Consider the following 27,248-nt stretch of genomic DNA (forward strand, 5'->3'; position numbering starts at 1 on the left):
GGGAATCGGGGCGATGCAGAAGGAAGGGAAGGGGGGGCTCAGTCTGGGAAGACCTCCTGGAGGAGATGGGCCTTCGGGGCGGCTTGAAAGGGGGGTGGTTGGATGAGGGGCTTCTTGGGGGGGGGGCGCCTGGCGTCCAGACCGGTCCTGCGGTGCCGCAGCGTCCGCAAGCCCCGCCCGGGCCCCGCCCCCGGCCACTGCCCGGCCCCCGGCCCGGCTGCAAGGGAGCCCCGCCGGACACCCCCCCGGGCCCGGACACCCCCGGCCTGCAGGCGCCGTAAGTGGTCGAGGGGTACGGGCCCCCCCCGACCTCCCCCGGGGCGGTGGGAGAAGGGTGGGGGGCGCAGGGGATGTGGGAGCTGCTGGGGGGCAGGGGGAGGGGGGATGCGCTCTTGGCAACGGGCAGGGGGCCCAGCTCAGCCGCAGTCGGGGTGCCCCTGCACCCCCATCGCCAACCCCAATTGCCCCAGCATCCCACCCCAGCCGAATTCTGCACCTTCCCCCAGCCCCCTTCCCCCCTCTCCAGCTCCCCCACTATCCCATCTCCCACCTCCCTCCCCCCCAGATTCCCCAGCCCCCCTCCCCCCACTCCATTTTCCACCTCCCTTCCCCCGGTTCCTTTCCTCCCACCCGGGAATTTCCATAGTCCCGGTCTCCATAGCCTCAGAAATCCTGGTTTTGCCCTCGCCACCCCCACCCCCCAACCCCACACACTGCTGAGCTGTCATTTAGGGTTAATTAATACCCCTCTGGGATCACTGTAGCTTTCCTCTTTCAATGATCAGTGCCCCCAAACAGTCAGGGGAGCTACCCTCACCAGGCCCCACCAGCCCTCGCCATCCATCCAAATGGGAATTTGTGTCCCTGGATTTCCCCAGGGATTGGGGCTGCTGGATCAAGGGACTGTTTGGGGACCCCAAGGTCCCCCTAGTTGGTAGCCCCCAGATCCGGGTATGGAGGAGGAATGGGGACTGAAGGACGTCCAAGCTGTGTGAAGAGGCTGGGGAAGGAATTGAGAATCAGAGCTGGGGGAGGGAAGAGGGGTTAGGAACAGCCAACTTTCTCTGGGCCTCAGTGACCTCATCTCTAAAATGGGGATTGAGACCGCGAGCCCCACCTGGGACAGGGATTGTGTTGAACTCGATTTGCTTGTATCCACCCCAGCGCTTAGTACAGTGCCTGGCCCAGAGTAGGCGCTTAACAAAAACCACAGTTATTATTATTAAATGCACTTACTATTATTAGTATCATCACTAACAACAATAAGAAGAAGAATTATGGTGTTTGTTAACCTCTTAACCTGTGCCGAGCACCGTAATAATAATAATGACGATGGTATCTAAGTGCTTACTATGTGCCAAGCACTGTTCTAAGTCCTGGGGTAGATGTAAAGGTAAGCAGGTTGTCCCACGGGGGGATCACAGTCGTAATCACTATTTTACAGATGAGGTCACTGAGGTACAGAGAAAATAAGTGACTTGGCCAAAGTCACACAGCTGATAAGTGGCAGAGCCGGGATTAGGTTCGGGGGGCCCCCACTTAAATAGGGGTGGGGGGGGAATGACCAGAGAATGTCTGGTGACCTTAGCTCCCCTGACTCTTATTTATCTGTTGGGATATTGATAGAAGAGAATCAGGTGAGGCATAGCTCTTCTTTCCCATGGGGCTCCCAATTTTAGTAGAAGGGAGTAGAGGTATTCAATCCCCATTTTGTAAATGAGGAAACTCAGACCGAGAGCAGTGAAGTCAGCCTGTCAATCGTGTTTATTGAGCACTCACTTTGTGCACAGCACTGTACTGAGCGCTTGGGAGAGTCCAACAGAACAATAAACAGACCCATTCCCTGCCCAGAAGGAGCTTATAGTTTACAGGGGGAGATGGACGTTAATATAAATGAATGACAGGTAAGGACGTAAGTGCCGTGGGGCTTGAATAAAGGGAGCAAGTCAGGGTGATTCAGAAGGGAGAGGGAGAAAAGGAAAAGAGGATTTAGGGAAGTGACTAGTCCAGGGTCCTAAAGCAGACAAGTGGCGGGGCCAGGATCTGAACCCAGGTCCTCTGACTCCCAGGACCATGCTCTTTCCACTAGTCCTCCCTGGTTCCAGATATAAAAGGGAATCACACCAAATGCATCAGGAAAGAGCACGGGCTTGGGAGTCAGAGGACGTGGGTTCTAATCCTGCTCCTCCACTCATCTGCTGTGTGACCTTGGGCAAGTCACTGACGTCTCTGTGCCTCAGTTACCTCATCTGTAAAATGGGGATTAAAAGTGTGGGCCCCACATGGGACAACCCGATTACCCTGTATCTACCCCAGCGCTTACAACAGTGCTTGGCACATAGGAAGTGCTTAAAAATACCATAATTGGCACATAGGAAGTGCTTAAAAATACCATTATTATTATCAGAGTAAAATATTTGAATAGATAATTGAATGCCCAAATAAAGTTATCTATCAATCAATAGCATGTATCCAGCACCTATTGTGTGCACAGCATTCCACTAAGCATTAGGGAGCATCCATACCGTAGATTTGACAGACAAGATCCCTGTCTAAAAGGAATTTATAGCCTAGAGGGGGAGATAGGCATTAAAATTAATTACTGATAGGGGAATGGGAGAGTATAAAAGCCCTACTGTAGGCTCACCTCCTCCAAGAGGCCTTCCCAGATCAAGCCCCCCTTTTCCTCAGCCCCCCTTCCCCTCCGCGTCGCCCCGACTCGCTCCCTTTGCTCTACCCCACTCTCCCCTCCCCACAGCACTTGCGTATATGTGGGTATATATGTATGTGTCTATAATTCTATTTATATTGATGGCTGTTTACATGTTTTGATATGTATGTATCTATAATTCTATTCATTTATATTGTTGCCTGTTTACTTGTTTTGATATCTGTCTCCCTCCTTTCAGACTGTAAACCCAGTATGGGCAGGGATGGTCTCTGTTGCCAAATTGTACTGTCCAAGCGCACAGCTTTAGTCCCATCTCTTCCACTGGTCTTCTGTGTGACCTTGGGCCAGACCCTTAAACCTGTCTGGGCTTCAGTGTCCTCATCTATAAAATGGGGATCGAATAGACTGTGAACCCCGTGAACAAGAATCCTGTCCATTCTGATAACCAGCGCTTGGCTCACAGTCCGTGTCCCACGTGAGGCTCACGGTCTTAATCCCCTTTCTGCAGATGAGGTGACTGAGGCAAAGAGAAATAAAATGATTTGCCCAAGGTCACATAGGCAAGTGGTGGAGTCGGGGTCGCTCAATAAATACGATTGAATGATTGAAGGAATGAGAAGGACGTAAGGGCTCTGAAGCTGGGGTTTTGCGTTTAGTACGGTGCTCTACACCCGGTGAGTATTTAATAAATACTACTGATTGATCGGGAGTGGGGTGATTATCAGGTGTTTAAGGGGAACAGATCCAAGTGCAAAGACAGTATGAAAGGAAGGGCAATTGGGAGAAATGAGGGCCTAGTCAGGGAAGACATCTTGGAAGATGTGTGATTTTTAGTAGAGCTTTGAAGGTGGGGAGTGTGGTGGACTGTCCTCTATGACGAGAGACGGAGTTCCAGGCCAGAGGGAGGATTTGGGCAAGGGGCAGGTGGAGGAATAGCCGAGATCGAGGTCCAGTGCGTAGGTTGACGTTAGGGGAGCGAACTTTGAGGTAGGAGATCAGCAAGGTAACGGAAGAGGAGGAGAGCCGCCCGCGTGCCTTATTAAAGCCGACGAGAAGGGGTTTCTGTTTGATGTGGAGGTAGATTAGGAACCGCTGGAGGTTTTTGAGGAGTGGGGAGAGGTGGACTGAGAGTTTTATGGGGGGAAAACGACAGCAGAGTGAAGTACGGACTGGGGAGGGGAGAGACGGGAGGCAGGGAGGTCAGCACGGAGGCTGATGCAGAAGTTACAGATAGGAAAAAGTGGTGTATATGCGATATAGGCATAAATACTACAGTGGTTCTGAGTATTTGAGTGATTAGGTGGCATGGAGTGGCTATGAAGTGGGGAGGTGAGAAATTAATGGGGGAAGGAGATGTGATTTCATTAGGGCTTTGAAGATGCGGAGAGCTGTGGTCTATATGGCTCCATGTTTTGGTAAGTGCCGAGAATGGGAATTTAGGACAGGGAACAGCGAGGCCTGGGAGTCAGACAACCTCGGGTGGAATCCCGGCTCTGCTACTTTCCTGCTGCGGGACCGTGGGCAAGTCACTTGGCTATTCCGTGCCTCCGTTTCCTCACCCGTAAAACGGGGATTAGAAACCCGTTCGCCTTCCTCTTCAGACCGTGAGCCCCACGCGGGACGGGAATTGAGTCGGACCTAATTATCCTGTAACTACCCCAGGGCTTAGCATACTACTTGGCACATTGTATGTGCTTAACAAATAATATAATTATTATTACTGTCTAAATACTGGACCTCAGTAATTATAAGTGTATAATGTAAATACCATAATTATTAATCAGTTATTCTGAATAATAGTAAATATTATTATGTCTCTCTTGTCCATTAGAGAGTAAGCGATTTCTGGGCGGGAAATAAGCCTTGTGCTTTTCTTGTACTTTCCCAAGGATTCCGTACAGTGCATGACACTGAGAGGGCGTTCAAAAAATACTCAGTGAATACATTCTGCTTCTAGACAGTGTGACCTAATGGAAAGAGCACAGGATGGGAAGCCAAGACACAAGCTCCGGTCCCATCTCTTCCCCTGATCTTCTCTGTGACCTTGGGCCAGAGCCTTAACCTCTCTGCGCTTCAGTGTCCTCATCTATAAAATGGGGATCAAACAGATTGTGAACCCCATGAACGTGAATCCTGTCCAATCTGATAACCAGCGGTTGACTCACAGTCCGTATCCTATGTGAGGCTCACGGTCCTAATCCCCATTCGGCCGATGAGGTGACTGAGGCAAAGAGAAATAAAATGACTAGCCCGAGGTCACACAGCAGACAGGTGGTGGAGTCGGGATTCGAACCCAGGTTCTGAGACTTCCAGGCCCCGGGCTCTGTCCACTAGGTTGGTCGTAAAGTTTCCTCCTTTGCTCTCGCTCTTTCTCTGGCTTTCACTCTCTGTAAATCAGGCTCTGTCTTCCCCATTAGACGGAAAGCTTCTTGTGGGCAAGGAATGGTCACCTCGCTTCTGCTCTACTCTCCCAAGCACTTAGTACGGTGCCTAGCAGTCAGAAGACGCTCAGTACGTGTCAACGACGGATTGAATGATGGGGTCGGTCCTCCCAGGCAGGTCGGAGACCCTGGGCAGGCGGAAGGGATCAGAGCCCGGGAAAAGGGGGGTGCTTTTCGGGGGAGGATTTGGGGGTGAGCAAGGGTGCCCTGGGATTTTCGTGCTCCTGTCTCTTTCCCCGCTACATTCCCGTTTCCGGAGACCGCCAGAGAATGGAATGATAATAAGCAGCCAATTGGCAGCACTCGTGATGCCACATGCATCTTTCCGGTTTCGGCAATCGGGGTTTCAACGCCACACCCTCCCCCCTCCGTCCCACCCCTCAACCCCCTCCCCTGCCCCTCATCTCTCCCTCTCTCTCCCGCGGGCGGGGGTGGCGGGGGTCACCGGAGGGGACCGGGCGGAGCGGTAGCAGGCCGGGCGGGGCGTTCCCATCCAGCCCCGGAGCCTGGGTTGGAAAACGGGTGGGCATCACGGGGCCGTGGCCACCCAAGCATCCTCCTGCGGCGGGGCCTTCGAGCAAGGGGACGGGTTTAGCCTCTCCGTGGGGAACTTGGGAGTCTCTCAGAGAGGCAGCCTCTCGGGCACGGCAGGAGGTGGTGTGAGAGCTTTCTGGAAAGGTGATGGGGTCGGGTGAGGGGGGCAGATTGGAAATCCCATCTACCGGGACCGGGGCCTTCCGATCAAGACCCTTGCCTCACACCTCTCCCCCTCAAGGCTCTGCTTGGGGAAAGGAGGGAGGGAGTAGACTTTATTCCTCTCCAGAAATGGGGCCCCTAGAAATCCGTGAGCCTGTCTGCAAGTCCCTCCCCCACAGTCAAAGTCTCCTGAAAGCCCTCCTCCTCCTTCAAGCCTTCCCTGATTCGTTCCCTCTGACGCCGACCAACCTACTTAAACCCCGCGCTTCCGACCGTCCACTCCAAGATATTTTCGACCGGTGAATATTTTTGTGTCCATCTCCCTTTTCCGGGTGGCATCTCCTCGTGGTCAGGGAATGCGTCTCGTGCCCAAGCGCTCAGCCCAGTGCTCTGCGCACGGCGGGCGTTCACTGCATACCTCTGCTGCTGCCGCCGCTCCCCGACCCACCCCGCCCTCATGGGGATCCCCGACCTGAGGCTCCCCTGTCCCTCCCCGGGGTCCCCCTTGCCCCCGGTTCTTGCCCCGTCTGCCCCGTGGCTCTCCCGGCCCCACCCCCGCGCACTCTAGACCAGCTCCCTCCGGGCAGCGAGTGCACTTTGACCCCTCGGTGCGGCCTTGGCCCTGCCCCCACCTCAATATCTCCTGGGCCCCGGGCTCCCCACAGGGCCGGGCCGGACGCCCCCTCGGGGAGACCGGGCACCTGATCGGCAACACCGACGGGAGGGTATTCTCGGGTAAGACGCCGGGCCGGTGCGTGCCGGCCGGGCCGGAGCGGGGAGGCTGCCCACCGACCCTTGGGTTTGCGGCCTTGTCGGGGTGGCGTGGCCAAACCTGACCGCTCCTCCTCCCCGTCCTACAGTCGCAAGAGAACGCGCCCGCCGGCCATGGCCAACGGCTCTCCCTGGCCTCCCGCGGACCTGCCCGCCAGCCCGGTGACGGTGCCCGGATCCTGAATGCCACCCGTCGGCCCCCGCCGTCCGAGCTGCCGTCGCCGCCTCCTCTCCGTCCTCCTCCTGCCCCCCGTCTTCGTCGGCCCGGGGCTCCTTCCCGCCGGCCTCGCCGCACACCATGGGGGGGTGTTTCTCCAAGCCCAAACCAGGTGACCGCCTCGCCCTGCTCTGCCCACGCTGGAAATTCGAGAGCAAACTAGGTCAGGCCCGCTCAGCCGCGCCGTGGGGGCCGGGGGCGGCGGGCGGGGGGTGCCGCTTCAAGGAATTTTAATTCCCGGCTCCCGCCGGCCGGCCAGCCGGGGATTAGGGCGTTCTGGAGCTGTTTTTAATCCCTTGGAAAGTGGCATTTCACTTTCACACGTAAACGGCGTTGTGTAAAACCATAAAATGGGGGTGCGGTGCAGAGGTGGGGGGGCCCTGGCACGAGGGTTGGGGGGGGCGGGGGCAGGCCGGGGCCGGCTCTAGCCGTAAAGGAATGACGTGGGATTCCGGAGAGGGACCGGACTTTGAACGGACAGTCCTCCCGGCTGTCTTGAAGATTTCCACCGCGTCAGCCTTCTACCCCGGTGCTCCTCGGCCCGGCGTTGGAGCCCAGGTCCACCGGCGACCATAATGGTAATAATCATAACGGTGATATTTGCTCAACGCTTCCTAGGTGCCAAACCTAAGGGAAACGGCGTGGCCTAGCGGATAGAACCCGGGCCTGAGCGTCAGAGGACTTGGGTTCTAATCGCGGCTCTGCCACTTAATTGTGGTGTTTCTTAAGCCCTTACTATGTGCCGGGCACTGTACTCAACGCTGGGGTGGTTACAGGCTTATCGGCTTGGACGTGTCCCTGTCCCACGTGGGGCTCACGGTCTCCGGCCCCGTTTTACAGATGAGGGAACTGAGGCACAGAGAAGCGAAATGACTTGCCCGAGGTCACCCGGCAGACGGGTGGTGGAGCCGGGATTAGAACCCATGTCCTTCCGAATCCCAGGTCCACGCTCTATCCGCTCGGCCAAAATGCTTCTCACTCATCTGCCGGGTGACCTTGGGAGAGTCACTTGGCTTGTTTGTGCCTCAGTTGCCTCATCTGTAAAATCAGTCAATCAGTGATATTTATTGAACGCTTACCGAGTGCAGAGCACTGGGCTAAGCACTTGGGAGCGTACAGTGTGACAGAGTTGATAGACACACTCCCTGCCCACAAGAAGTTTCTGTACAGGGATGAAAGCTGTGACCCCGATGCGGGACATGGACTGTGTCCAACGTGATTTGCTTGTATCTACCCCGGTGCTTCGAGAAGTGCCTGGCACAGAGTGAGCACTTTACAAATACCTTAAAAAAAGAAAAAGAATCAGGTCACGACCCAGTCCCTGCCCCACGTTAGTAAATAGCTTTGCCGTATTGATAATAATGATGATGGTTTTCATTAAGCTATTACCAGGTGTCAAATGTTGTGATAAGAGCTGAGGTAGATATAGAAAAATCAGGTTGGACACAGTCCCTGTCCCACAACAATTAATCTATCAAGGGTGTTTAATGATTGCTTATCATGTGCAGAACACTCTATTAAGCGCTCGAGAGACCTTAAGCTCATCTTCTAGACAATAAGCTGGTTGTGAGCAGGGAACATATCTGCCAAGTCTAATCACAGGTTCACCCCTTGTCTGCTGTGTGACCTTGGGTAAGTCACTTCACTTCTCTTTGCCTCAGTTACCTCATCTATAAAATTCATTCATTCAATCGTATTTATTGAGCGCTTACTATGTGCAGAGCACTGTACTAAGCGCTTGGAATGGACAAATCGGTAACATAGAGACGGTCCCTGCCCTCTGACGGGCTTACAGTCTAATCGGGGAAGACGAACAGACAAGAACAATAGCAATAAATAGAATCAAGGGGATGAACATCTCATTAATACAATAGCAAATAAATAGAATCGAGGCGATGTACATCTCATTAACAAAATAAATAGGGTAATGAAAATATAGACAGTTGAGCGGATGAGTACGGTGCTGAGGGGATGGGAAGGGAGAGGGGGAGGAGCGGAGGGAAAGGGGGGGAAAAGAGGGTTTGGCTGCGGAGAGGTGAAGGGGGGGTAGAGGGAGCAGAGGGAAAAGGGGAGCTCAGTCTGGGAAGGTCTCTTGGAGGAGGTGAGCTTTAAGTAAGGTTTTGAAGAGGGGAAAAGAATCAGTTGGGCGGAGGTGAGGAGGGAGGGCGTTCCGGGACCGCGGGAGGACGCGGCCCGGGGGTCGACAGCGGGATAGGCGAGAACGGGGGACGGCGAGGAGGTGGGCGGCGGAGGAGCGGAGCGTGCGGGGTGGGCGGTGGAAAGAGATAAGGGGGGAGAGGTAGGAGGGGGCAAGGGGATGGAGAACCTTGAAGCCCAGAGATGGGGATCGAGCCTGGAAGCCCCATGTGGGATAGGGACTCTGTCTAACCTGATTGGTTTGTATCTGTCCCAGTGCTTGGAACAGTGCTTGGCACATAGTAAGTACTTAGTAAGTGCCATAGTTATTATTATTATTACTCTCCCAGTCGCTTAGTACAGTGCTCTGCAATCAGTAAGCGCTCAGCAAATACCATTGATGATGCTATATCACAGAGCTGATAGACCCAATCCTACCCAAAGGGGCCTCACATTCCAAAAGGGATGAAGAACAGGTTTTGAACCCCCATTTTACAGATGAGAAAACTGAGGCCCAGAGAAGTGAAGCGATTTGCCCAAGGTCACCCAGCAGCAAGTGGAAGAGCCGGGACTAGAACCTGACTCCCAGACCTGGGCTCTCTCCTCTAGGCCACGCTGCTTCTCTGCTGCCGTCTCCCGTTTCGCTACACGGGTTCCTTTCAATCATTCATTCATTTAGGTGTATTTATTGAGCCCTTACTGTGTTCAGAACCCTGTGCTAAGCACTTGGAAAGTACAATTCAGCAATAAAGAGAGACAATCCCTGCCCACACCGGGCTTTCAGTCTAGAAGGGGGAAGACAGACATCAGAACAAGTAAACAGGCGTCGATATAAATAAATAGAATTATAGATATACACGTGTCAAGTAAACAGGCATCAATATAAATAAATAGAATTATAGATAAGTATGTATATACACAAGTGCCGTGGGGCGGGGTAGAGCCAAGAGAGGGAGTTGGGGTGATGTGGAGGGGGAGCTGAGGAAAAGGGGGGCTCAGTCTGGGAAGGCCTCTTGGAGGAGGTGGGCCTTCAGTAATAATAATAATAATAATGATGGTATTTATTAAGCGCTTACTATGTGCCAAGGGCTTTGAAGGGCGGAAGTGTGACTGTTTGGCAGATTTAAGGAGGGAAGGCATTCCAAGCCAGAGGTAGGATGTGGGCCAGGGGTCGACGGCGGGACAGGCGACAGTGAGGCCCAGCGAGGAGGTGAGCGGCGGCAGAGAAGCGGAGTGTGCGGGCTGGGCTGGAGAAGGAGAGAAGGGAGGTGAGGTAGAGGAGCGAGAGGATGGACGGCTTGAAAGCCAATAGTGAGGAGTTTTTGTTTGAGTTGGAGGTCGACAGGCAACCATTGGAGATTTTTGAGGAGGGGGGTGACACGCCCACAGAGTTTCTGTAGAAAGATAATCCAGGCAGCAGAGTGAAGTCGGGATGGAAGTGGGGAGAGACAGGCGGTTGGGAGAGGGAGGGGTTACCCCCAACACCGCCCCACCGGGCTGCCCCCCTCATCTTCCCTCCCACCTCTTCCAGGACCCTTGCTGTCCCCACCCGTCATGGCCGGTCTCCTCCGCCATCTCCCCCTACCCCAGGCTCTCTTCAATAGTACCGTTTCCCATGAAAATGAGAAGCAGCATGGCCTTCTGTCTAGAGCCCAGGCCTGGGAATCAAAAAGACCTGGGTTTTCAGTCCCAACTCTGCTACTTGTCTGCTGTGGGACCTTGGGCAAGTAAGTCACTTTGCTTCTCTGGACCTCCGTTACCTCATCTGTAAAATGGGGATTAAAACTGTGGAACCCCCTGGGGGCCTGGGACTGTGTCCCACCTTGTATCTATCCCAGGGCCTGGCACAGAGCAGGCGCTTAACAGCTACCACGATTGTGAGTATTAATTCTCATTTTACACAAGAGGGAACTGAGTCACAGAGAAATTGAGTTATATCAGCTCCCGGGGCAGCTGTCGGGTTGAGGGGTGTCCGGACTGAGGAGGGGCCGCTCTGACGGGCCCCGGTCATCTCCCAGACCCGGCGGCCGAGCCGCGGGCCGGCGAGGAGCCAAGCAGGAAGCAGGCCTGGAGGCCCGGCCTGCCCTCGGTGGAAAGGCACTAAGCCGGCCAGGAATTTTCTGGGTCAACTGGTCAACCCCAAGAGCCGTTTTCCCGATTCCAGGCCGACCCCTCCCGGTTCTGGAGCCGATCCCGGGAGATCAGGACTCAGCATTCCTAGCTCCGTATCTGGGAACCCCCGGGGTCGGGGGGCTCAGGAGGGATCCGGCTGAGGGTCTCAGAGCCCCGCTTGAGGTATAAGGGAAAGAGCCCAGGCCTGGGAGGCGGAGGACCTGGGTTCTAATCCCGCTCCGCCACTTGCCTGCGTGTCTGAGTCAATCGATCGCTAATTTTTCTTGAGCCCCTTTAGAGTGGTCCAGATTTGAAGACGACACGACACCCCTGAGAGGGAAGTTCACTCGTGGGAGCGTGTGTGGCCGAAAAGACGGATGTGGGATCCATAGTCCCGGTCACGCTGGGCACCCGAAAAGGCCGTCCTTTGTTGTGTGGTCATGCTTAATGTTTGTGGCGCCGGGCACTCTTTTCTCTTTATCCTCCCCGTCTCTTGCTGCTCACCACGCTTGAGCTCAAAAACAGCCGGTCCGTTTTTGTCGTCAGCGCACCATGCTGGTCTCTCCTCAGACGGTGACTCCCAGATTTCAGCTGGGGAGCAGTCCTGAGACATTATTATTATTATTGTGATTATGAACAATTTTGCTATTTGTTAAATATCTATTATGTGCCAAACACTATAGTAAGAGTTGAAGCACTGCCTGAGGATGATTATTATTGCCATTAATAATAATAGTGAAATTTGTTAAGCTTTTACTTTGTACCCACTACTTTTCTAAGTGCTGAGGTGGATATACGGTAATCAGGTCGGACGCAGTCCCTGTCCAACGTGGGGCTCACAATCTTAATCCCCATTTTACAGATGAGGTAACTGAAGCACAGAGTAATGAAGTGACTTAACCAAGGTCATACAGCAAAAAGTGGCAGAGTCAGGATGAGAATCCACATCCGCTGACACCCGGGCCTGGGCTCTTTCCACGAGGCCATAATAATTTTGAGATTTGCTAAGCACTGTACAACGAGCTGGGGCACTGTCCTGAAGCATTATTATTATTGTTGCTGTCATCATTATCCTTAATAATAATAATAATGGTATTTGTTAAGCACTTACTATAAGTCAAGGACTTTACTGAGAGCTGGGGAAGATGCAAAATAACCAGGTCCCACATGGGGCTTACAGTCTAAGTAGGAGGGAGAACAGGAGAACTGAGGCACAGAAAAGTTGTCATTCATTCTTTCAATCGTATTTATGGAGCATTTACGGTGTGCAGAGCACTGTACTGAGCGCTTTGGAAAGTACAATACAGCGATAAAAAGAGACATTCCCTGCCCACAACGAGCTCCCAGTCTAGAGTTGGGGGAGACAGACATCAATACGAATAAACAGAAGTCAATATAGATAAATTTTTAAAATGACAGATATATATATATATACACATGAGAGCTATAGAGCAGAGAGATGGGGAAAGAGCAAAGGGAACAAGTCAGGGTGACGCAGAAGGGAGTGGGAGATGAGGAAAAGTGGGGCTTAGTCAGGGAAGGCCTCTTGGAGGAGATGGGCCTTCAGTAAGGCTCTGAAGGCAGGGAGAGTCACTGTTTGGCTGATTTGAGGAGGGAGGTTGTTCCAGGCCAGAGGTAGGAAGCGGGCCGGGGGTCGGCGGCGAGAGAAGCGAAATGGAGGCCCAGAGAGAAGGTTAGCGGCACCAGAAGAGCGGAGTGTGCGCTCTGGGTTGTAGAAAGAGAGAAGCGAGGTGAGGTGGAAGGGGGTGAGGTGATGGAGAGCTTTAAAGTCAGTGGTGAAGGGTTTTTGTTTGCTGCAGAGTTGGATAGGCAACCACTGGAGATTTTGGATGGGGAGTGGGTGACATGTCCTGAATGATTCTGTAGAAAGGCGATCCGGACAGCGGAGTGAAGTATGGACTGGAGTCGGGAGAGGCAGGAGGTCGGGAGGTGAGAAAGGAGGCTGATGCAGTCACCCAGCAGGCGTTTGGCAGAGCCGGGATTAGAACTCAGGTCCCCTGACTCCCAGGCCCGGGCTCTACCCACTAGGCCACACTGTTTCTCTGACATCCTCAGGGCACGGCTTCTGGCAGGTTCAGTGGAATGGATTGTAATCACTCATGGTTTGACACTCACTAGGTAGAGAGCACCGTACTGGGGTTGGAAGAGTACAGTGGCGGTGGAAGATAGAGTCCCTGCCCACAAGGGGTTCACAGTCTAATGAGGAAATCAGGCAGGCATCATTTTTTTCTTCCACTGGGAACAGGAGAAAAAACGCGGATACAACTGATAGGAACAAGAGTAGGGAAAAACTGAATAAACGGAGCATGAGCACAAGTACACGCATATATTTGTGCTTATATGTATGTGGGTAGTTACACATTTGTGTGTATATGCACATGGGAAAGAGCCTGGGCTTCGGAGTCAGAGGTCGTGGGTTCGACTCCCGGCTCTGCCACCTGTCAGCTGTGTGACTGTGGCCGAGTCACTTCACTTCTCTGTGCCTCGGTTCCCTCATCTGGAAAATGGGGATTAACTGTGAGCCTCACGTGGGACAACCTGATTACCCTGTGTCCACCCCAGCGCTTAGAACAGTGCTCGGCACATAGTAAGCGCTTAACCGATACCACCATCATTATTATATATGTGGGTGAGTGTGGACGCATGTGGTATCTATGCATAGGTACACCTACGTGTGTATATCCGCACGCATGGGCGTGCATATCTATGTGTGGGCATGTCTGCGTGTGTACGTTTATGGAAAGGGCGGCCGTTAAGCAGGGAAGCCTTCCTGGAGGAGGGGTATCCCAAGAGGGCCTGAGGGAGGGCCGGGGGCCGGCTGACCCGGCTCACGGGAGACCCTCCTCCCCCTGCCGCAGTGGAGGTGAAGATCGAAGTGGTGCTTCCGGAGAAGGAGCGAACCAAGGAAGACCCGTCACCCAACGGCACGGCCAGCCCGCTGGCGTACAAGGTGAACGGGGCAGCCCGCCAGTACCACCCCGAGGAGCGGCCCGGGGGTCTGCACCCCTACCCGGGACCCCAGGACGTCATCGAGGCGGCCGTCTGCCACGTCAAGGACCTGGAGAATGGGCAGTAGGTGTTAACTCTACCTTCTTCTCCTCCCTCGTCCCCCCCGGGACCCCCGGGAGGGACGGGGGTGGGCGGGGGAGAGGAGATCCCTTGCCCACCCAGTCTGGTGGGAGGGAGGTCTGGCAGTGAGGAGGAGGAGGAGGAGGAAAGGGCAGTGCAGCAAGTCTGGGCAGGACTCCGGAACTTGGACCTCACAATCCGGAAATCGGAGTGGGGGAGGCGGGAGGGTCCCCAGAACTTAAGCGGGAAGGAAGAGGCCCCCCCTCCCTGTGCTCACTCCCACCCTCCCTGGGGGCGGAGGACTCTCCTGGGCACCTAGAGCATGCAGTCGCCGTACTGGGTGAAATTCTCAGGGTCAAGTGCTGAACCAAGAGCCCGTCGACGTACAATTTCTGCTCTCAAAATTTAGAATTTAAGCTCTCGGTGGAGTGCTCTGCGCAGAGCAGGGGCTCAAGAAATACCGTTGGTTGATTGAAAGAAGAGGCCATAAGGTGTCAACCATAGAAAAGAAATCTCTAGTCTGAGCACGGAAGGCGCTCTCTATAGTGCCTTGTTCACCGTAGACACCCAGTATAGCGCTTTGCACACAGTAATAATAATAATAATAACGTTGGTATTTGTTAAGCGCTTACTATGTGCAGAGCACTGTTCTAAGCGCTGGGGTAGATACAGGGTGATCAGCTTGTCCCACGTGAGGCTCACAGTTAATCCCCATTTTCCAGATGAAGTAACCGAGGCAACAGAGAAGTGAAGTGACTTGGCCACAGTCACACAGCTGACGAGTGGCAGAGCCAGGAGTCGAACCCATGACCTCTGACTCCAAAGCCCGGGGTCTTTCCATTGCGCTACGCTGCTTCTCTGTCACAAGTGTGGTCTAGGCAATCTGTGAATGATGGATAGAAAGCAGCACGGCGTAGGGGTTGGAAGACAGCCTGGAAGTCAGAAGGACGTAGGTTCTCTGCCACCCGTCCGCTGTGTGACCTTGGACAAGTCACTTCACTTCTCCATGCTTCAGTTCCCTCATCTGTAAAATGGGGGTGAAGACTGTGAGCTCCCCGTGGGCCAGGGACTGTGTCCAACCCACTTCACTCGGTCTACCCCAGCGCTTAGAACAGCGCCCGGCACGTCGTAAGTGCTTAACCAAAAGCCATTACAGAAAGTACTGGCGAGAGTTAAGAGACGATCTCCAGGGTGGAGGGGGTGGCCGAGACGCCCCCACGGAGAGGCGGGTCGCGGGCCTGAGCGGACGGCGGGTCTCCCGGCAGAATGCGTGAGGTGGAGCTGGGCTGCGGGAAGGCCTTGCTGATCAAGGACGGCGGCGAGTTCCACGCGCTCGGTCACAAGTGTCCGCACTACGGAGCTCCGCTCGTGAAAGGTGTGGGGCGGCCCCGTGCCCACCTCCCCCGCTATCACCTCTCTCTCTCCCCCCGCCATCCCGGAGGGGCTGCAGGGGCAGGGAATGGGGGTGGGGGACGGAGTGGGGTAACCCAATGTCTAGATCTTGGGGAAGGGAAGTCCACCACCCCTCCCTCAAAGCTCCCTTGGGCTGAACCCCTGTGCCACCCCCGCTTCCAGCCCTGCCGTCGGTGCCCCCCTCCCCACTGCCCAGGGGCTGGAGTAACCCGGGTTTGGCCTAGGGGAAGCGGTCGGGGGGCACGCGCCCCTCTCGCCGGGCTGCCCGTCCGCACCGGTGCCGGGCCTGGGGTCGGCTGGTGGAGGAGGGGCCGGGTGGTTTGGGGCGGGGGGCTCTTGGCGACACCCCCGTCCGCCCGTCTGCAGGGGTGCTGTCCCGCGGCCGGGTCCGGTGCCCGTGGCACGGAGCCTGCTTCAACATCGCCACCGGAGACATCGAGGACTTCCCCGGCCTGGACGGGCTCCCCAAGTTCCAGGTAGCGCGGGGCCGAGGGCGGGCGGGCGCTCGGGGGCCCCGCGAGCCACACCGACCCCTGTGGAGATCCGATCCAATTCAGTCGTATTTATTGAGCGCTTACTGTACTAAGCTGTTGGGAGGGTACAACAATAAAGAGATACATTCCCCGCCCACAGCATGCTTACATTCTAGAGGCGAGCTCACGGTCTAGAGATTCTTTTTGCCCCGGTGGCAGGGAGGTGGGGGGGCAAAAGAAGGGGCGTTCAGCCCCCGAAACGCTCCGTCAGGGTCCTTGAGTGAGTTCCTCCATCTCCTCCCAGCTCCCCCCTTCTTTCTCTGCTCCCATGGTCACCCGCATTCCCTCCTTTATTCCTCCCCACTTCACCTTTTTTTTTTTTTTACGATATTTGAGTCCTTACTCTGTGCCATTCGTTCATTCAGTCGTATTTATTGAGCGCTTACTCTGTGCGATACACCGTACTAAGGTCTGGGGGCAGACACAAGCCGTTGAACACGGCCCGGGTCCCCCAGGGGACTCACCGACTTAATTTCCATTTGACAGATGAGGAAACTGAGACGTAGAGAAATGAAGTGACTCTCCCAAGTTCACACAGCAGTCGAGGGGTGGAATGGGGATTAGAACCCGGTTCCTTCCGACTCCCAGGCCCGGGCTCTAGCCAATTGGCCGCGCTGCTTCTTCTTCCTTGCTCTTTTCCCTCTCGTCCCTCCCTCTGCTTCCCCACCTCCCTCCTTCCTCCTGTCCTGGAGACATTTCTGCCTCCAAAAGTCAGGGACGATTCCATCGCCTCGGTTTGGAGCGGGAGCGCGGGAGGCAAATGGGAAAACACGGCAGGGTCGTCCAGAGGCTGGCACGAGCTAGGGATGGATCCCCCACAGGGAAACATCTCCCCGCTTCCCCTCTGGCTTTGCCGAAACGGGGAGTGGTCCGGCTGAGGCCAGAACGTCCCCGGCGTCGCCCCGTCCGCCCTCGGGAGCGGGTGGGATTCGGGGCGTTGGCTTCCGTTCCTTCGGCGAGGGGAGCGGAGACCAGGCCGCCCCCCCGGGCCTGACCGTTTCCTGAGGTGGGTGTCCGTCCCGTGGGCTGCAGGTGAAAATCGAGAAGGAGAAGGTGTACATCCAAGCCAGCAAGCAGGTGAGGGGCGACGGGGCAGGACGGGGGGCCGGGGGGAGGGTCCCGGGTCCCCCAGTCCACGACTCAGGATCTCCCGGGGGCGACCGGGGACGCCCGGAGTCGGTCCCTGGAGGGTCCCGGAGAGGGGGGGGTCATGGCTGCCGACGGCGGTGCCCCATCTCCCAGCCCCTTCCGGGGTCCGGCCCCGGTGGAGATGGGGCGTCTGGCGCAGGGGCGGCACGGAGACGGAGGGCCCCGGCCGGGCCGGTGACCCGTGACCCCTATTTGACCCTCCAGGCCCTGCAGACCCAGAGGAGGAGCAAGGTCATGGCCAAATGCATCTCCCTTAGCAACTACCATATGGGCAGCACCAATGTTCTCATCATCGGGGCAGGTAGCCTGGCAGGCGGGCGCCTTTGGGATGGGTGCGTGCGCGCATGCCGGGTGGGGGGCGGGAGGGCGGGCAAGCGTGTCTAATATATGCACATCAGGGTGAGCCCGTCATTGCGCAGGGATGGTCTCTATCTGTTGCCGCACTGTACGTTCCAAGCGCTTAGTACAGCGCTCTGCACAGAGTCGACGCTCAATAAATACGATTGAATGAATGAATGAGTGGCAGGGCGAGCGATAAGTGTCTGAGAGAGCGTCTGTGTGTGAGACAGCGGGAGAAGCAGCGTGGCTCAGTGGAAAGAGCCCGGGCTTGGGAGTCAGAGGTCGTGGGTTCTAATCGCCGCTCTGCCGCTTAGCAGCTCGGTGACGTTGGACCGGCCACTTCACTTCTCTGTGCCTCAGGTGCCTCATCTGTAAAATGGGGATGAAGACTGTGAGCCCCGCGGGGGACAAACTGATTCCCTTGTATCTCCCCCAGCGCTGAGAACGGTGCTCGGCACACAGTGAGCGCTTAACAAATACCACCATTATTATTATTATTCTTAAGTGACCGGGGCAGTGGGTGAGTGTGTGATAGATGGTGGGTGAGACAGGGTAATAATAATAATTGGGGTATTTGCTAAGTGCTTTCTGTGTGCCAGGCACTGTAGTAAGCGCTGCGGGGACCGAGGAGGAGAATACGCACCAATCAGGTTGGACACAGTCCCTATCCCCATTTTACAGATGAGGGAACCGAGGCCCGGAGAAGTAAAGTGGGTTACCCAAGTGGGATTAGAACCCACGAGCTCTTGGCTCTCGGGCCCGCGCTATTCATTGGGCCACGCTGCTTCTCCGACCGCGGCTGCGTTGTCCGTCTGTGCGTGTTCGTGTTATCGTGGGGCGGGGGCGGCGATAGAATTCGGACGTGAGAACTGGGGCTACGTGTATTTGCGATAGTTTGTGTGAGATGATCTTTGTGACCGTGATCTTTCACGTGTGCTCGTGTGAGACTTGTGTATGTGACTGGGGCCGCGTGTACGTGGGAGAGCGTGTGCGAGGCAGTGTACGTAACTGTCGTGTGTGACGGTGTACGTGACCGAGTCAGGGTTTGAGTGCACGCAGAGAGCAGCCGGCAGCGTTGGTCCGATCTTTGGGCGGTGTTTATTGAGCGCTTACTGTGTGCAGAGCACTCTGTTAGCCTGGGGAAGTACAACGCGACGATAAACAGGGACGGTGACAGCGGAAGTCACTTCTTCCCTCAGTCCTGCCCAAGCTCTGAACCGAAGTGTTGGGGGAGAGGGAAGACGGGCCGCATCCCGGCCAAGTTGGGATCGGGAATTCTCCCGGAAGCTGCCTGGGGTTGGAATGGCGGGGGACCGAGAGCGTGGGCCAGGGAGCCAACCCTCCCTTCAGGGAGAGGGGTGGGGATGGGTGGGAGAGGAATTTTAAATAGAAATTTAGGAAGGGGGGGGAAGCGAGGGGGACTCCGGCTTTGAGAGGTGAGGCGTCGGATGGGAAGAGGATGCTGCCTAGGCCGGGGCCGGGCTCTGTGTCTGTGTGACTTTTCCCCCTTCCCAGGGCCGCAGGTGGGGGCTGCCGGGCCTCCCCCTCTGGGGTCCGCCCGAAGTTCGCCGGACGTTCCCCCCGCCCCCCGGGGAAGTGTCCGGCGGTCAGCTGCCTCTCCCCCGCGCAGGGGTGGCCGGCCTGGTGTGTGCCGAGACGCTGAGGCAGGAGGGCTTCTCCGACCGCATCGTCATGTGCACCGTGGACAGGCACCTGCCCTATGACAGGCCCAAGCTCAGCAAGGTCGGCCCCCCTCGCCCGCCGTGCCCCCCGCTGCCAACCCCTCCGCCCCCGAGGCGGAGGGCTTCCCGCCCTCTGGGGGGTGGGGGCCGATCGGCGAATCCGTCAGCGGGAGGGGAAACAGCACGGCCTGGCGCGCAGAGCACGGGCCTGGGCGATGGAAGGTCCAGGGTTCTAATCCCGGCTCCGCCGCTTGTCTGCTGTGTGACCTCGGGCGAGTCGCTTTACTTCTCCGGGCCTCAGTACCCTCACCTGTAAAATGGGGATTGAGACTGCGAGCCCCGGACTGTGTCCAACCCCATTTGCTTGTGATGATAGTAATGTTGGTATTTGTTAAGCGCTTACTATGTGCAGAGCACTGTTCTAAGCACTGGGGTCATCAGGTTGTCCCACGTGAGGCTCACAGTTAATCCCCGTTTTACAGATGAGGTCACTGAGGCCCAGAGAAGTTAATAATAATAATAATGTGGGTGTTTGTTAAGCGCTTACTATGTGCCGAGCACTGTTCTAAGCGCCGGGGGAGACAGAGGGGACTCAGGTTGTCCCACGTGGGGCTCGCGGTCTTCATCCCCATTTTACAGATGAGGTAACTGAGGCACCGAGAAGTGAAGTGACTTGCCCTCGGTCACCCAGCTGACAAGTGGCGGAGCCGGGATTCGAACCCGTGACCGCTGACTCCTAAGCGCGGGCTCTTTCCGCGGAGCCACGCTGCCCCAGTGCTTAGTACAGCGCCTGGCACATAGTAAGCACTTAACGAGTACCGCCATTATCATCATTCGTTCATTCAATAGTATTTATTGAGCGCCTACTATGTGCAGAGCACTGTCCTAAGCGCTTGGAATGGACAAATCGGTAACAGATAGAGGCGGTCCCTGCCCTTTGACGGGCTCACGGTCTTACTGAGTGCCTACTGTGTGCAGAGTATTGAGTAGAGGATTGAGTGTTTATTGAGCATTTGCTGTGGGCAGAACACTGTACTAAGCGCTGGGGAGAGTACAGTCGAACGAGTTGGTAGATGGGTTCCCCGCCCACAAGGAGCTGACAGTCAAGAGAGGCAGACAGACATTAAAATAGATTTCGGATGCGGATAGAAGTACCGCGGGGCCGACGTCGGGACGAATAAAGGGTGCGAATCCGACAGCGGTAATAACAATCATCGTGGTATTGGTTAAGCGCGACGTGCCGGGGACTGTACTAAGCGCCGGGGCGCCGCAGAAGGGAGCGGGAGGAGAGGGAATGAGGGCTGAGTCGGGGAAGGCCTCTTGGAAAGGCTTTGAAGGTGGGGAAGGCGGGGGTCTGTCGGATATTGAAGGGCGAGGGATGACCCAAATCCGTCCTCTCCCGTAGTCCCTGGATTCCCAGCCAGAGCAGATCGCCTTGCGCCCCAAGGAATTCTTCCGGACGTACAACATCGAGGTGCTGACGGAGACTCAGGTGAGACAGGGGCGTCTTCCTCCCGGTCGCCGGGGCCCCCGTGGGAGTCGGGGAGTCTGCCCGACTGCGTTGGCGGCCGCCTGACTCAGTTTCCCCCGGTTTTCTGTCACGACATCCTCGGGTCCCTGCTCGGGCGTCCCTAGGGGGGGTCTAGGTTGGCATCCCGGGCTGGCTGCCGCGGCGCCCAATGTGGAGGGCGAGGAGGGGGTAGGGGAACTCCCCGCTCCTCGGCGCCATTTCAGGTCGCGTCTGTGGACGTCAAGAACAAGAAAGTCGTGCTCAAGGATGGCTTCAAGATGGAGTACAACAAGCTGTTGATCGCGACCGGAAACATGTGAGTTCCGCAGCCGTCCCTGATCCCCACGGTACCCCCAGGTCGGAGACCCTCCTGGGCTGCTTCTCTCTTTCATTCATTCATTCGCTAGTATCTATTGAGCGCTTACTATGTGCGGAGCACCGTACTGAGCGCTTGGAATGGACAGATCGGTAACGGACAGAGACGGTCCCTGCCCCCCGACGGGCGCACGGTCTAATCGGGGGAGACGGACGGACGAGAACGGTAGCGATAAACAGAATGGAGGGGATGAGCATCTCACTGAAACAATAGCAAATAAATAGAATCGAGGCGATGTACGTCTCATTAACAAAATAAATAGGGTGACGAAAATATAGACAGTCGAGCGGACGAGTACGGTGCTGAGGGGGTGGGAAGGGAGAGGGGGAGGAGCGGAGGGAAATGGGGGGAAAAGAGGGTTTGGCGGCGGCGGAGAGGTGAAGGGGGGCGGGTAGAGGGAGCAGAGGGAGAAGCTCAGTCTGGGAAGGCCTCTTGGAGGAGGTGAGCTCGAAGTAGGGTTTGGAAGAGGGGAAGAGAATTAGTGTTTGTGTGTGTGTGAATCCGACCCCTAAGATTCGGAAGCCCTGGGTTCTCATCCCGGCTCCGCCATTTACCTGCCGCGTGACCCTGGATGAGTCACCTGACTGTCGAGATGCAGCACGGCGTAGTGGATGGAGCGCCGATCCGGGAGTCGGAAGGGCGCGGGTTCTAATCCCCGCCCCACCACTCGCTCGTTGCGTGACTTTGAGCAGGTCACTTCACTTCTCTGTGCCTCACTTATCTGATCTGTAAAATGGGGAAGGAGACGGTGAGCCCCACGTGGGACAGGGACTACGTCCAACCCGAAACGCTTGTATCCATCCCAGGGCTTAGCACAGTGCCTGGCACAGGGTGAGCGCTTAGCAAATACCGTATCGCCTCGGTGCCTCGGTTTCCTCATCTGTGAAGTGGGGGTCCAATATGTGTTCTCCCCCTTAGACTGTGAGCCCCGACGGGCGACAGAGACCGGATCGCGTCTGGCCGTGTCACAGCTACCCCGGGGCTTGGCACGTAGAAGACGCTCAACAAATACCACAGTTTTTATTGTTTTATTATTAAGCTTATTATTATTATTGGCCCAGTGTAGGCCCAGTGTATTATTAAACAGAGAAGCGGCGTGGCTCAGTGGAAAGGGCCCGGGCTTGGGAGTCGGAGGTCATGAGTTCGAATCCCGGCTCTGCCACCTGTCAGCCGGGTGACTGTGGGCAAGTCACTTCACTTTTCTGGGCCTCAGTTCCCTCATCTGTAAAATGGGGATGAACCGTGAGCCTCCCGTGGGACAACCTGATGACCCTGTATCTCCCCCAGCGCTTAGAACAGTGCTCTGCACACAGTAAGCGCTTCACCAATACCGACATTATTATTATTACTGGTAATAATGATAATTACCACAATTATTATTATTTTGTGTGGGTATGCTGCAGCCCGAAGACCCTGAGCTGCAAAGGGAAGGAAGTGGAGAACGTTTTCACCATCCAAACCCCGGAAGACGCCAACCGCATCGTGAAACTGGCCAGTGGCCGGAACGCCGTCGTCGTGGGGGCTTCCTTCCTGGGTGAGGGTCTCTCAGCGCCGGGGGAGCCCCCCGGGACTGCCCGCGTCGCCCCCCCCAACCCCCACGCGTCCCCCCCCCCCCGCCCCTGCGCCGTGGGAGAGATCCGGGCCGTGATCCCGGTCACCACCGGCCCCCGGGGCACCTGGCCCGGCTGCTCAGCCCGACCCCAGACCTCCATCGCCCCAGCGGGCGAGAGATGCTCGTTAATGACGGTATTTGTTAATGATGGTATTGGTTAAGCTCTTACTCTGTACTGAACGCCGGGGTGGACGCAGACCCGTCCCCACGGACCCCGTCCCCTGTGGGGCTCAGGTCTGACTCCCCATTTTCCAGCGGGGGAGAGGCGACGTGACCCGTCCAGCGTCACGCAGCGGACGGGCGGCGGAGCCGGGATTAGAAACCGTGACTTGCTGACTCCCGGGCCCGGGCTCCTACGCCACGCTGCTTCTCAGCGGGTCTCTGCAGCGGGACGGAGGCGGGGGGGACGGTAGATTCCCCCAACGGGTCTCCGAGGTCTCCGGCTCGGCGCCGGGCGAGAATTTTCCGGCTCCCCTCTGTCCACAGGGATGGAGGTGGCAGCCTACTTGACGGAAAAGGCCCATTCCGTGTCCGTGGTGGAGCTGGAGGAGGTGCCCTTTAAGAGGTTCCTCGGGGAGAAGGTCGGCCGAGCCCTCATGAAGGTCAGACGTCGGTCCCCCCGCCCCTCGGGACCGTGGGGTGCGTGTTTTGGGGGGAAGGGGGTGGGGTTACCCCTCTGGGAACCGGAAGACCTGGGTTCTGATCCTGCCGGGGGGAAGCTTCCCGACCAAATCGATCCCTCAATCCATCGTTTTTATCGCGTGCTTCCTGGGTGCTCTAGGCTATGAGCTCCTTGTGTCCGTCTCCCCCGATTAGACCGTAAGGCCGTCGAAGGGCAGGGACCGTCTCTATCTGTTACCCGTTTGTCCATTCCAAGCGCTTAGTACAGTGCTCTGCCCATAGTAAGCGCTCAATAAATACTATTGAATGAATGAATGGGCAAGGAATGTCTATTTAATAATAATAAATTGTTAGTATTTGTTAAGCGCTTACCATGGGCAGAGCACTGTTCTAAGCGCTGGGGGAGATACGGGATCATCAGGTCGTCCCACGGGAGGCTCACAGTCTTCATCCCCATTTTCCAGATGAGGTCACTGAGGCCCGGAGAAGTGAAGTGGCTTGCCCCCCAGTCCCCAGCTGCCAAGTGGCAGAGCCGGGATTCGAACCCATGACCTCTGACTCCCAAGCCCGAGCCCTTTCCACTCAGCCACACTGCTTCTTAATAATGTTGGTATTTGTTAAGCGCTTACTCTGTGCACCGTTCTAAGCACTGGGGGGATACAAGGTGATCCGGTTGTCCCACGTAGGGCTCACAGTTTTCATCCCCATTTTTCAGATGAGGGAACTGAGGCCCAGAGAAGTGAAGTGTTCACTATAATAATGTTGGTATTTGTTAAACGCTTACTATGTGCAGAGCACTGTTCTAAGCGCTGGGGTAGTTACACGGTAATCAGGTTGTCCCACGTGAGGCTCACAATTAATCCCCATTTGACAGATGAGGGAACTGAGGCCCAGAGAAGTTAAGTGACTTGCCCACGGTCCCACAGCTGCCAAGCGGCAGATCCGGGATTCGAACCCATGACCTCTGACTCCCAAGCCCGGGCTCTTTCCACTGAGCCGCGCTGCTTCTCCTGTCTATCATCCTTTATGTTTATTGTTCTGTCATCCTCTCCCAAGCGCTCAGCACAGGGGTCTGCAAACAGTAAGCGCTCAGTAAATCCAGTTGAATGAATGCAGAGCACTAAGCCAATCAGTCGATCTTATTTACTGAGCGCTTGCTTTGTGGAGCGCTGTACTAAGCGCTTGGGAGAGGACACTCTAACAATAGACACATAATAATAATAATGTTGGTATTTGTTAAGCGCTTACTGTGTGCAGGGCACTGTTCTAAGCGCTGGGGGAGATACAGGTTGTCCCACGGGAGGCTCACGGTTGATCCCCATTTTACAGATGGGGTCACTGAGGCACAGAGAAGCGAAGTGACTTGCCCACAGTCACACAGCTGACAAGTGGCAGAGCCGGGGCACTCGAACCCTTGACCTCTGACTCCGAAGCCCAGGCTCCTTCCGCTCCCTGCCCATAACAAACCTGGAGTCTAGAGGACACCTACAGGCTACAGCCTCCGGGCCGTTTCCGTGGCGAGATCGCCGTGGTTACCGAGGCGAACGCCCTGGAGTCAGTCAATCGTATTGATCGAGCCCTTGCAGTGTGCAGAGCACTGTACTGAGCGCTCCGGAGAGTGCAGTATAACAATGAACAGACACATTCCCTGCCCGCAATGGGTTCTCAGTCTAGAGGGGGTCAGAGGAAGGTGAGTCCCGGGGTCTCCGAGCTACCGCGGTAGCCGCAGAGCTTTGGAAAGTCTGGTCGCTTCAGCGCTGGACCAGGGAGGAATTAATCAGTGGGTGGGATTTACTGAACGCCTACAACGCGGAATGCTGTGCTAAGCGCTTGGGAGAGTACTGCGCAGTGGAGTAAGTAGACACGCTCCCTGCTCACACGGAGCTTTCAGTCTCCTTTAACGCCTATCAAGGGAGGCTGATAAGAGCACAGGGTTTGACCTGTAGTAAGCGCTTAATAAATACCACGGTTATCGTTACAGATATAATTATAATTATTATGTACATACGTGCTGTGGCGTGGAGGGAGATGAGTAGCGAAGTGCGCAGCGGGTGAGAACTCCGACGAATAGGTGATGCAGATACGTTGTTGTTATTATCAGGGAAGGCATCTATCTGTTGCCGAATTGTCCATTCCAAGCGCTTAGTACAGTGCTCTGCACATAGTAAGCGCTCAATAAATACTATTGAATGAACGAATAAATGTCAGATGGGAAAGGGAAGGGGGTCCCGGGAAGGAGGCGGGCGTGGGCACGGCGATGACGGCGGGTGAGACGAGAGCAAGGCACAGCAAGGAGGTTGGCACGAGAGGGGTCCGGTCCTGTGCCCCCCGTATCACAACGATAACAAAAATAATAACCGTGGCTTCGCTAAGCACTTACGGCGCTCTGCACACGGTAAGCACTCAATCAATTCCACCGACCGACAGTCCTTTAGACCATAAGTTCGTGGTGGGCAGGGAAGGTGTCTACCGACTCTATCGTATTCTCCCCAGCGCTCAGCGGTCCGCACACGGTAAGCGCTCGCTCAACACCATTGACCCATTGAAGAACGATAAGGGGAGCGCTGTGTCTTGTCATTACGAATGAAGAACGGAGATGTCCGCATTTTAGCCCCAACACGACTTTCATTCCAAATGAAACCCGGCTTCTAAATCCTCGAAAAGCGGTCGGTGAACACCGTTGACCGATTGAAGAATGAATGATTGAAGAATGATGATTGAAGAACGGAGATGTCCGCATTTTAGCCCCGACACGTCTTTCATTCCAAATTAAACCCACCTTCTAAATCCTCAAAAAGCGGTCGGTGAACACCGTTGACCGATGGAAGAACGATAAGGGGATCGCTGTATCTTGTCTTTACGAATGAAGAACGGAGATGTCCGCATTTTAGCCCCAACACGTGTTTCATTCCAAATTAGACCCGGCTTCTAAATCCTCAAAAAGCGGTCGGTGAACACCATTGACCGATTGAAGAACGATAAAGGGATCGCTGTATCTTGTCTTTACGAATGAAGAACGGAGATGTCCGCATTTTAGCCCCAACACGTGTTTCATTCCAAATTCGACCCAGCTTCTAAATCCTCAAAACACCAATCCGGTCGCTTGACTTCTGTTCCTGCCCCCAGATGTTCGAAAACCGCCGGGTGAAGTTCTACATGCAGACGGAGGTGTCGGAGCTGAGGGCCCAGGGCGGGCAGGTAAGCGAAGGGTCCGCTCCGCCGGGGCGGCCGGTTTTCTGCCGGATGGACGGGTGGACCGACGCCCCAACCATCCTTCCCCAAGCCCAGTCCCCTTCCTGCCCCGAGGAAGAATGTGCAGCGTGTGCCGGGGTGATGGGAGGGAAGGAGTGTGGCGAGCAGGAGGGCCCCTCACATCCCGCCGGCGGTCGCCCCGGCTGGATCCGGAATTGGCCCTCGGGAAGGGTGAGACTGATGATGTCGGTATTTGTTAAGCGCTTACTATGTGCCGAGCACTGTCCCGGGCCCTGGGGTAGACACAGGGGAATCAGATTGTCCCACGTGGGGCTCACAGTCTTCATCCCCGTTTTACAGATGAGGTAACGGAGGCACCGAGAAATTAAGTGACTTGCCCAAAGTCACACAGTTGACAAGTGGCCGAGCCGGGATTAGAACCCATGACCTCTGACTCCGAAGCCCGTGCTCTTTCCACTGAGCCACGCCGCTTCTCTGTAAACTGCCTCTCCTGGGTGGAGCTTCCAGGACTGGGAGAACGGGGTCGGGGGGAGCCGGGCTGAGGGTCCTGGCAATGGATGACCTCAAACTGCTCCTCCTTCCCCCCCCTCGGGGCGCACGAGTCCTCTCTCGGCCCATCGGGCAGCTGCCCGTAGTCCTCCGGGGCAGCCGAACCCTGCTCCCGGG

The 27,248-nt window shown here is 55.9% G+C and overlaps 1 protein-coding gene across 7 annotated transcripts in view; it reads left to right on the forward strand.

Moving 5' to 3' along the window:
- Window positions 1-212: 212 nt before the first annotated feature.
- Window positions 213-27,248, forward strand: part of AIFM3 (apoptosis inducing factor mitochondria associated 3) — a 38,421-nt gene continuing 11,385 nt past the window's right edge. For 2 of the 7 annotated variants that reach the window (XM_029049497.2, XM_029049502.2), the window contains exons 1-13: window positions 6,445-6,543; window positions 6,669-6,959; window positions 13,924-14,137; window positions 15,400-15,509; window positions 15,914-16,023; window positions 17,113-17,157; window positions 17,434-17,530; window positions 19,199-19,311; window positions 20,656-20,742; window positions 20,985-21,076; window positions 22,540-22,670; window positions 23,235-23,350; window positions 26,496-26,567. In XM_029049497.2, coding sequence (XP_028905330.1) covers window positions 6,878-6,959; window positions 13,924-14,137; window positions 15,400-15,509; window positions 15,914-16,023; window positions 17,113-17,157; window positions 17,434-17,530; window positions 19,199-19,311; window positions 20,656-20,742; window positions 20,985-21,076; window positions 22,540-22,670; window positions 23,235-23,350; window positions 26,496-26,567 — 1,269 coding nt within the window. In that variant the 5' untranslated portion in view covers window positions 6,445-6,543; window positions 6,669-6,877. Of the gene's footprint in view, window positions 278-5,101; window positions 5,231-6,003; window positions 6,108-6,444; window positions 6,544-6,668; window positions 6,960-13,923; window positions 14,138-15,399; window positions 15,510-15,913; window positions 16,024-17,112; window positions 17,158-17,433; window positions 17,531-19,198; window positions 19,312-20,655; window positions 20,743-20,984; window positions 21,077-22,539; window positions 22,671-23,234; window positions 23,351-26,495; window positions 26,568-27,248 lie in introns of those variants that run through there. The other 5 variants (XM_029049503.2, XM_029049504.2, XM_029049499.1 and 2 more) reach the window with 4 other exon arrangements.

This window comes from Ornithorhynchus anatinus, chromosome 21 (assembly GCF_004115215.2).
Source record: "Ornithorhynchus anatinus isolate Pmale09 chromosome 21, mOrnAna1.pri.v4, whole genome shotgun sequence".
Lineage (NCBI taxonomy): Eukaryota > Metazoa > Chordata > Mammalia > Monotremata > Ornithorhynchidae > Ornithorhynchus > Ornithorhynchus anatinus.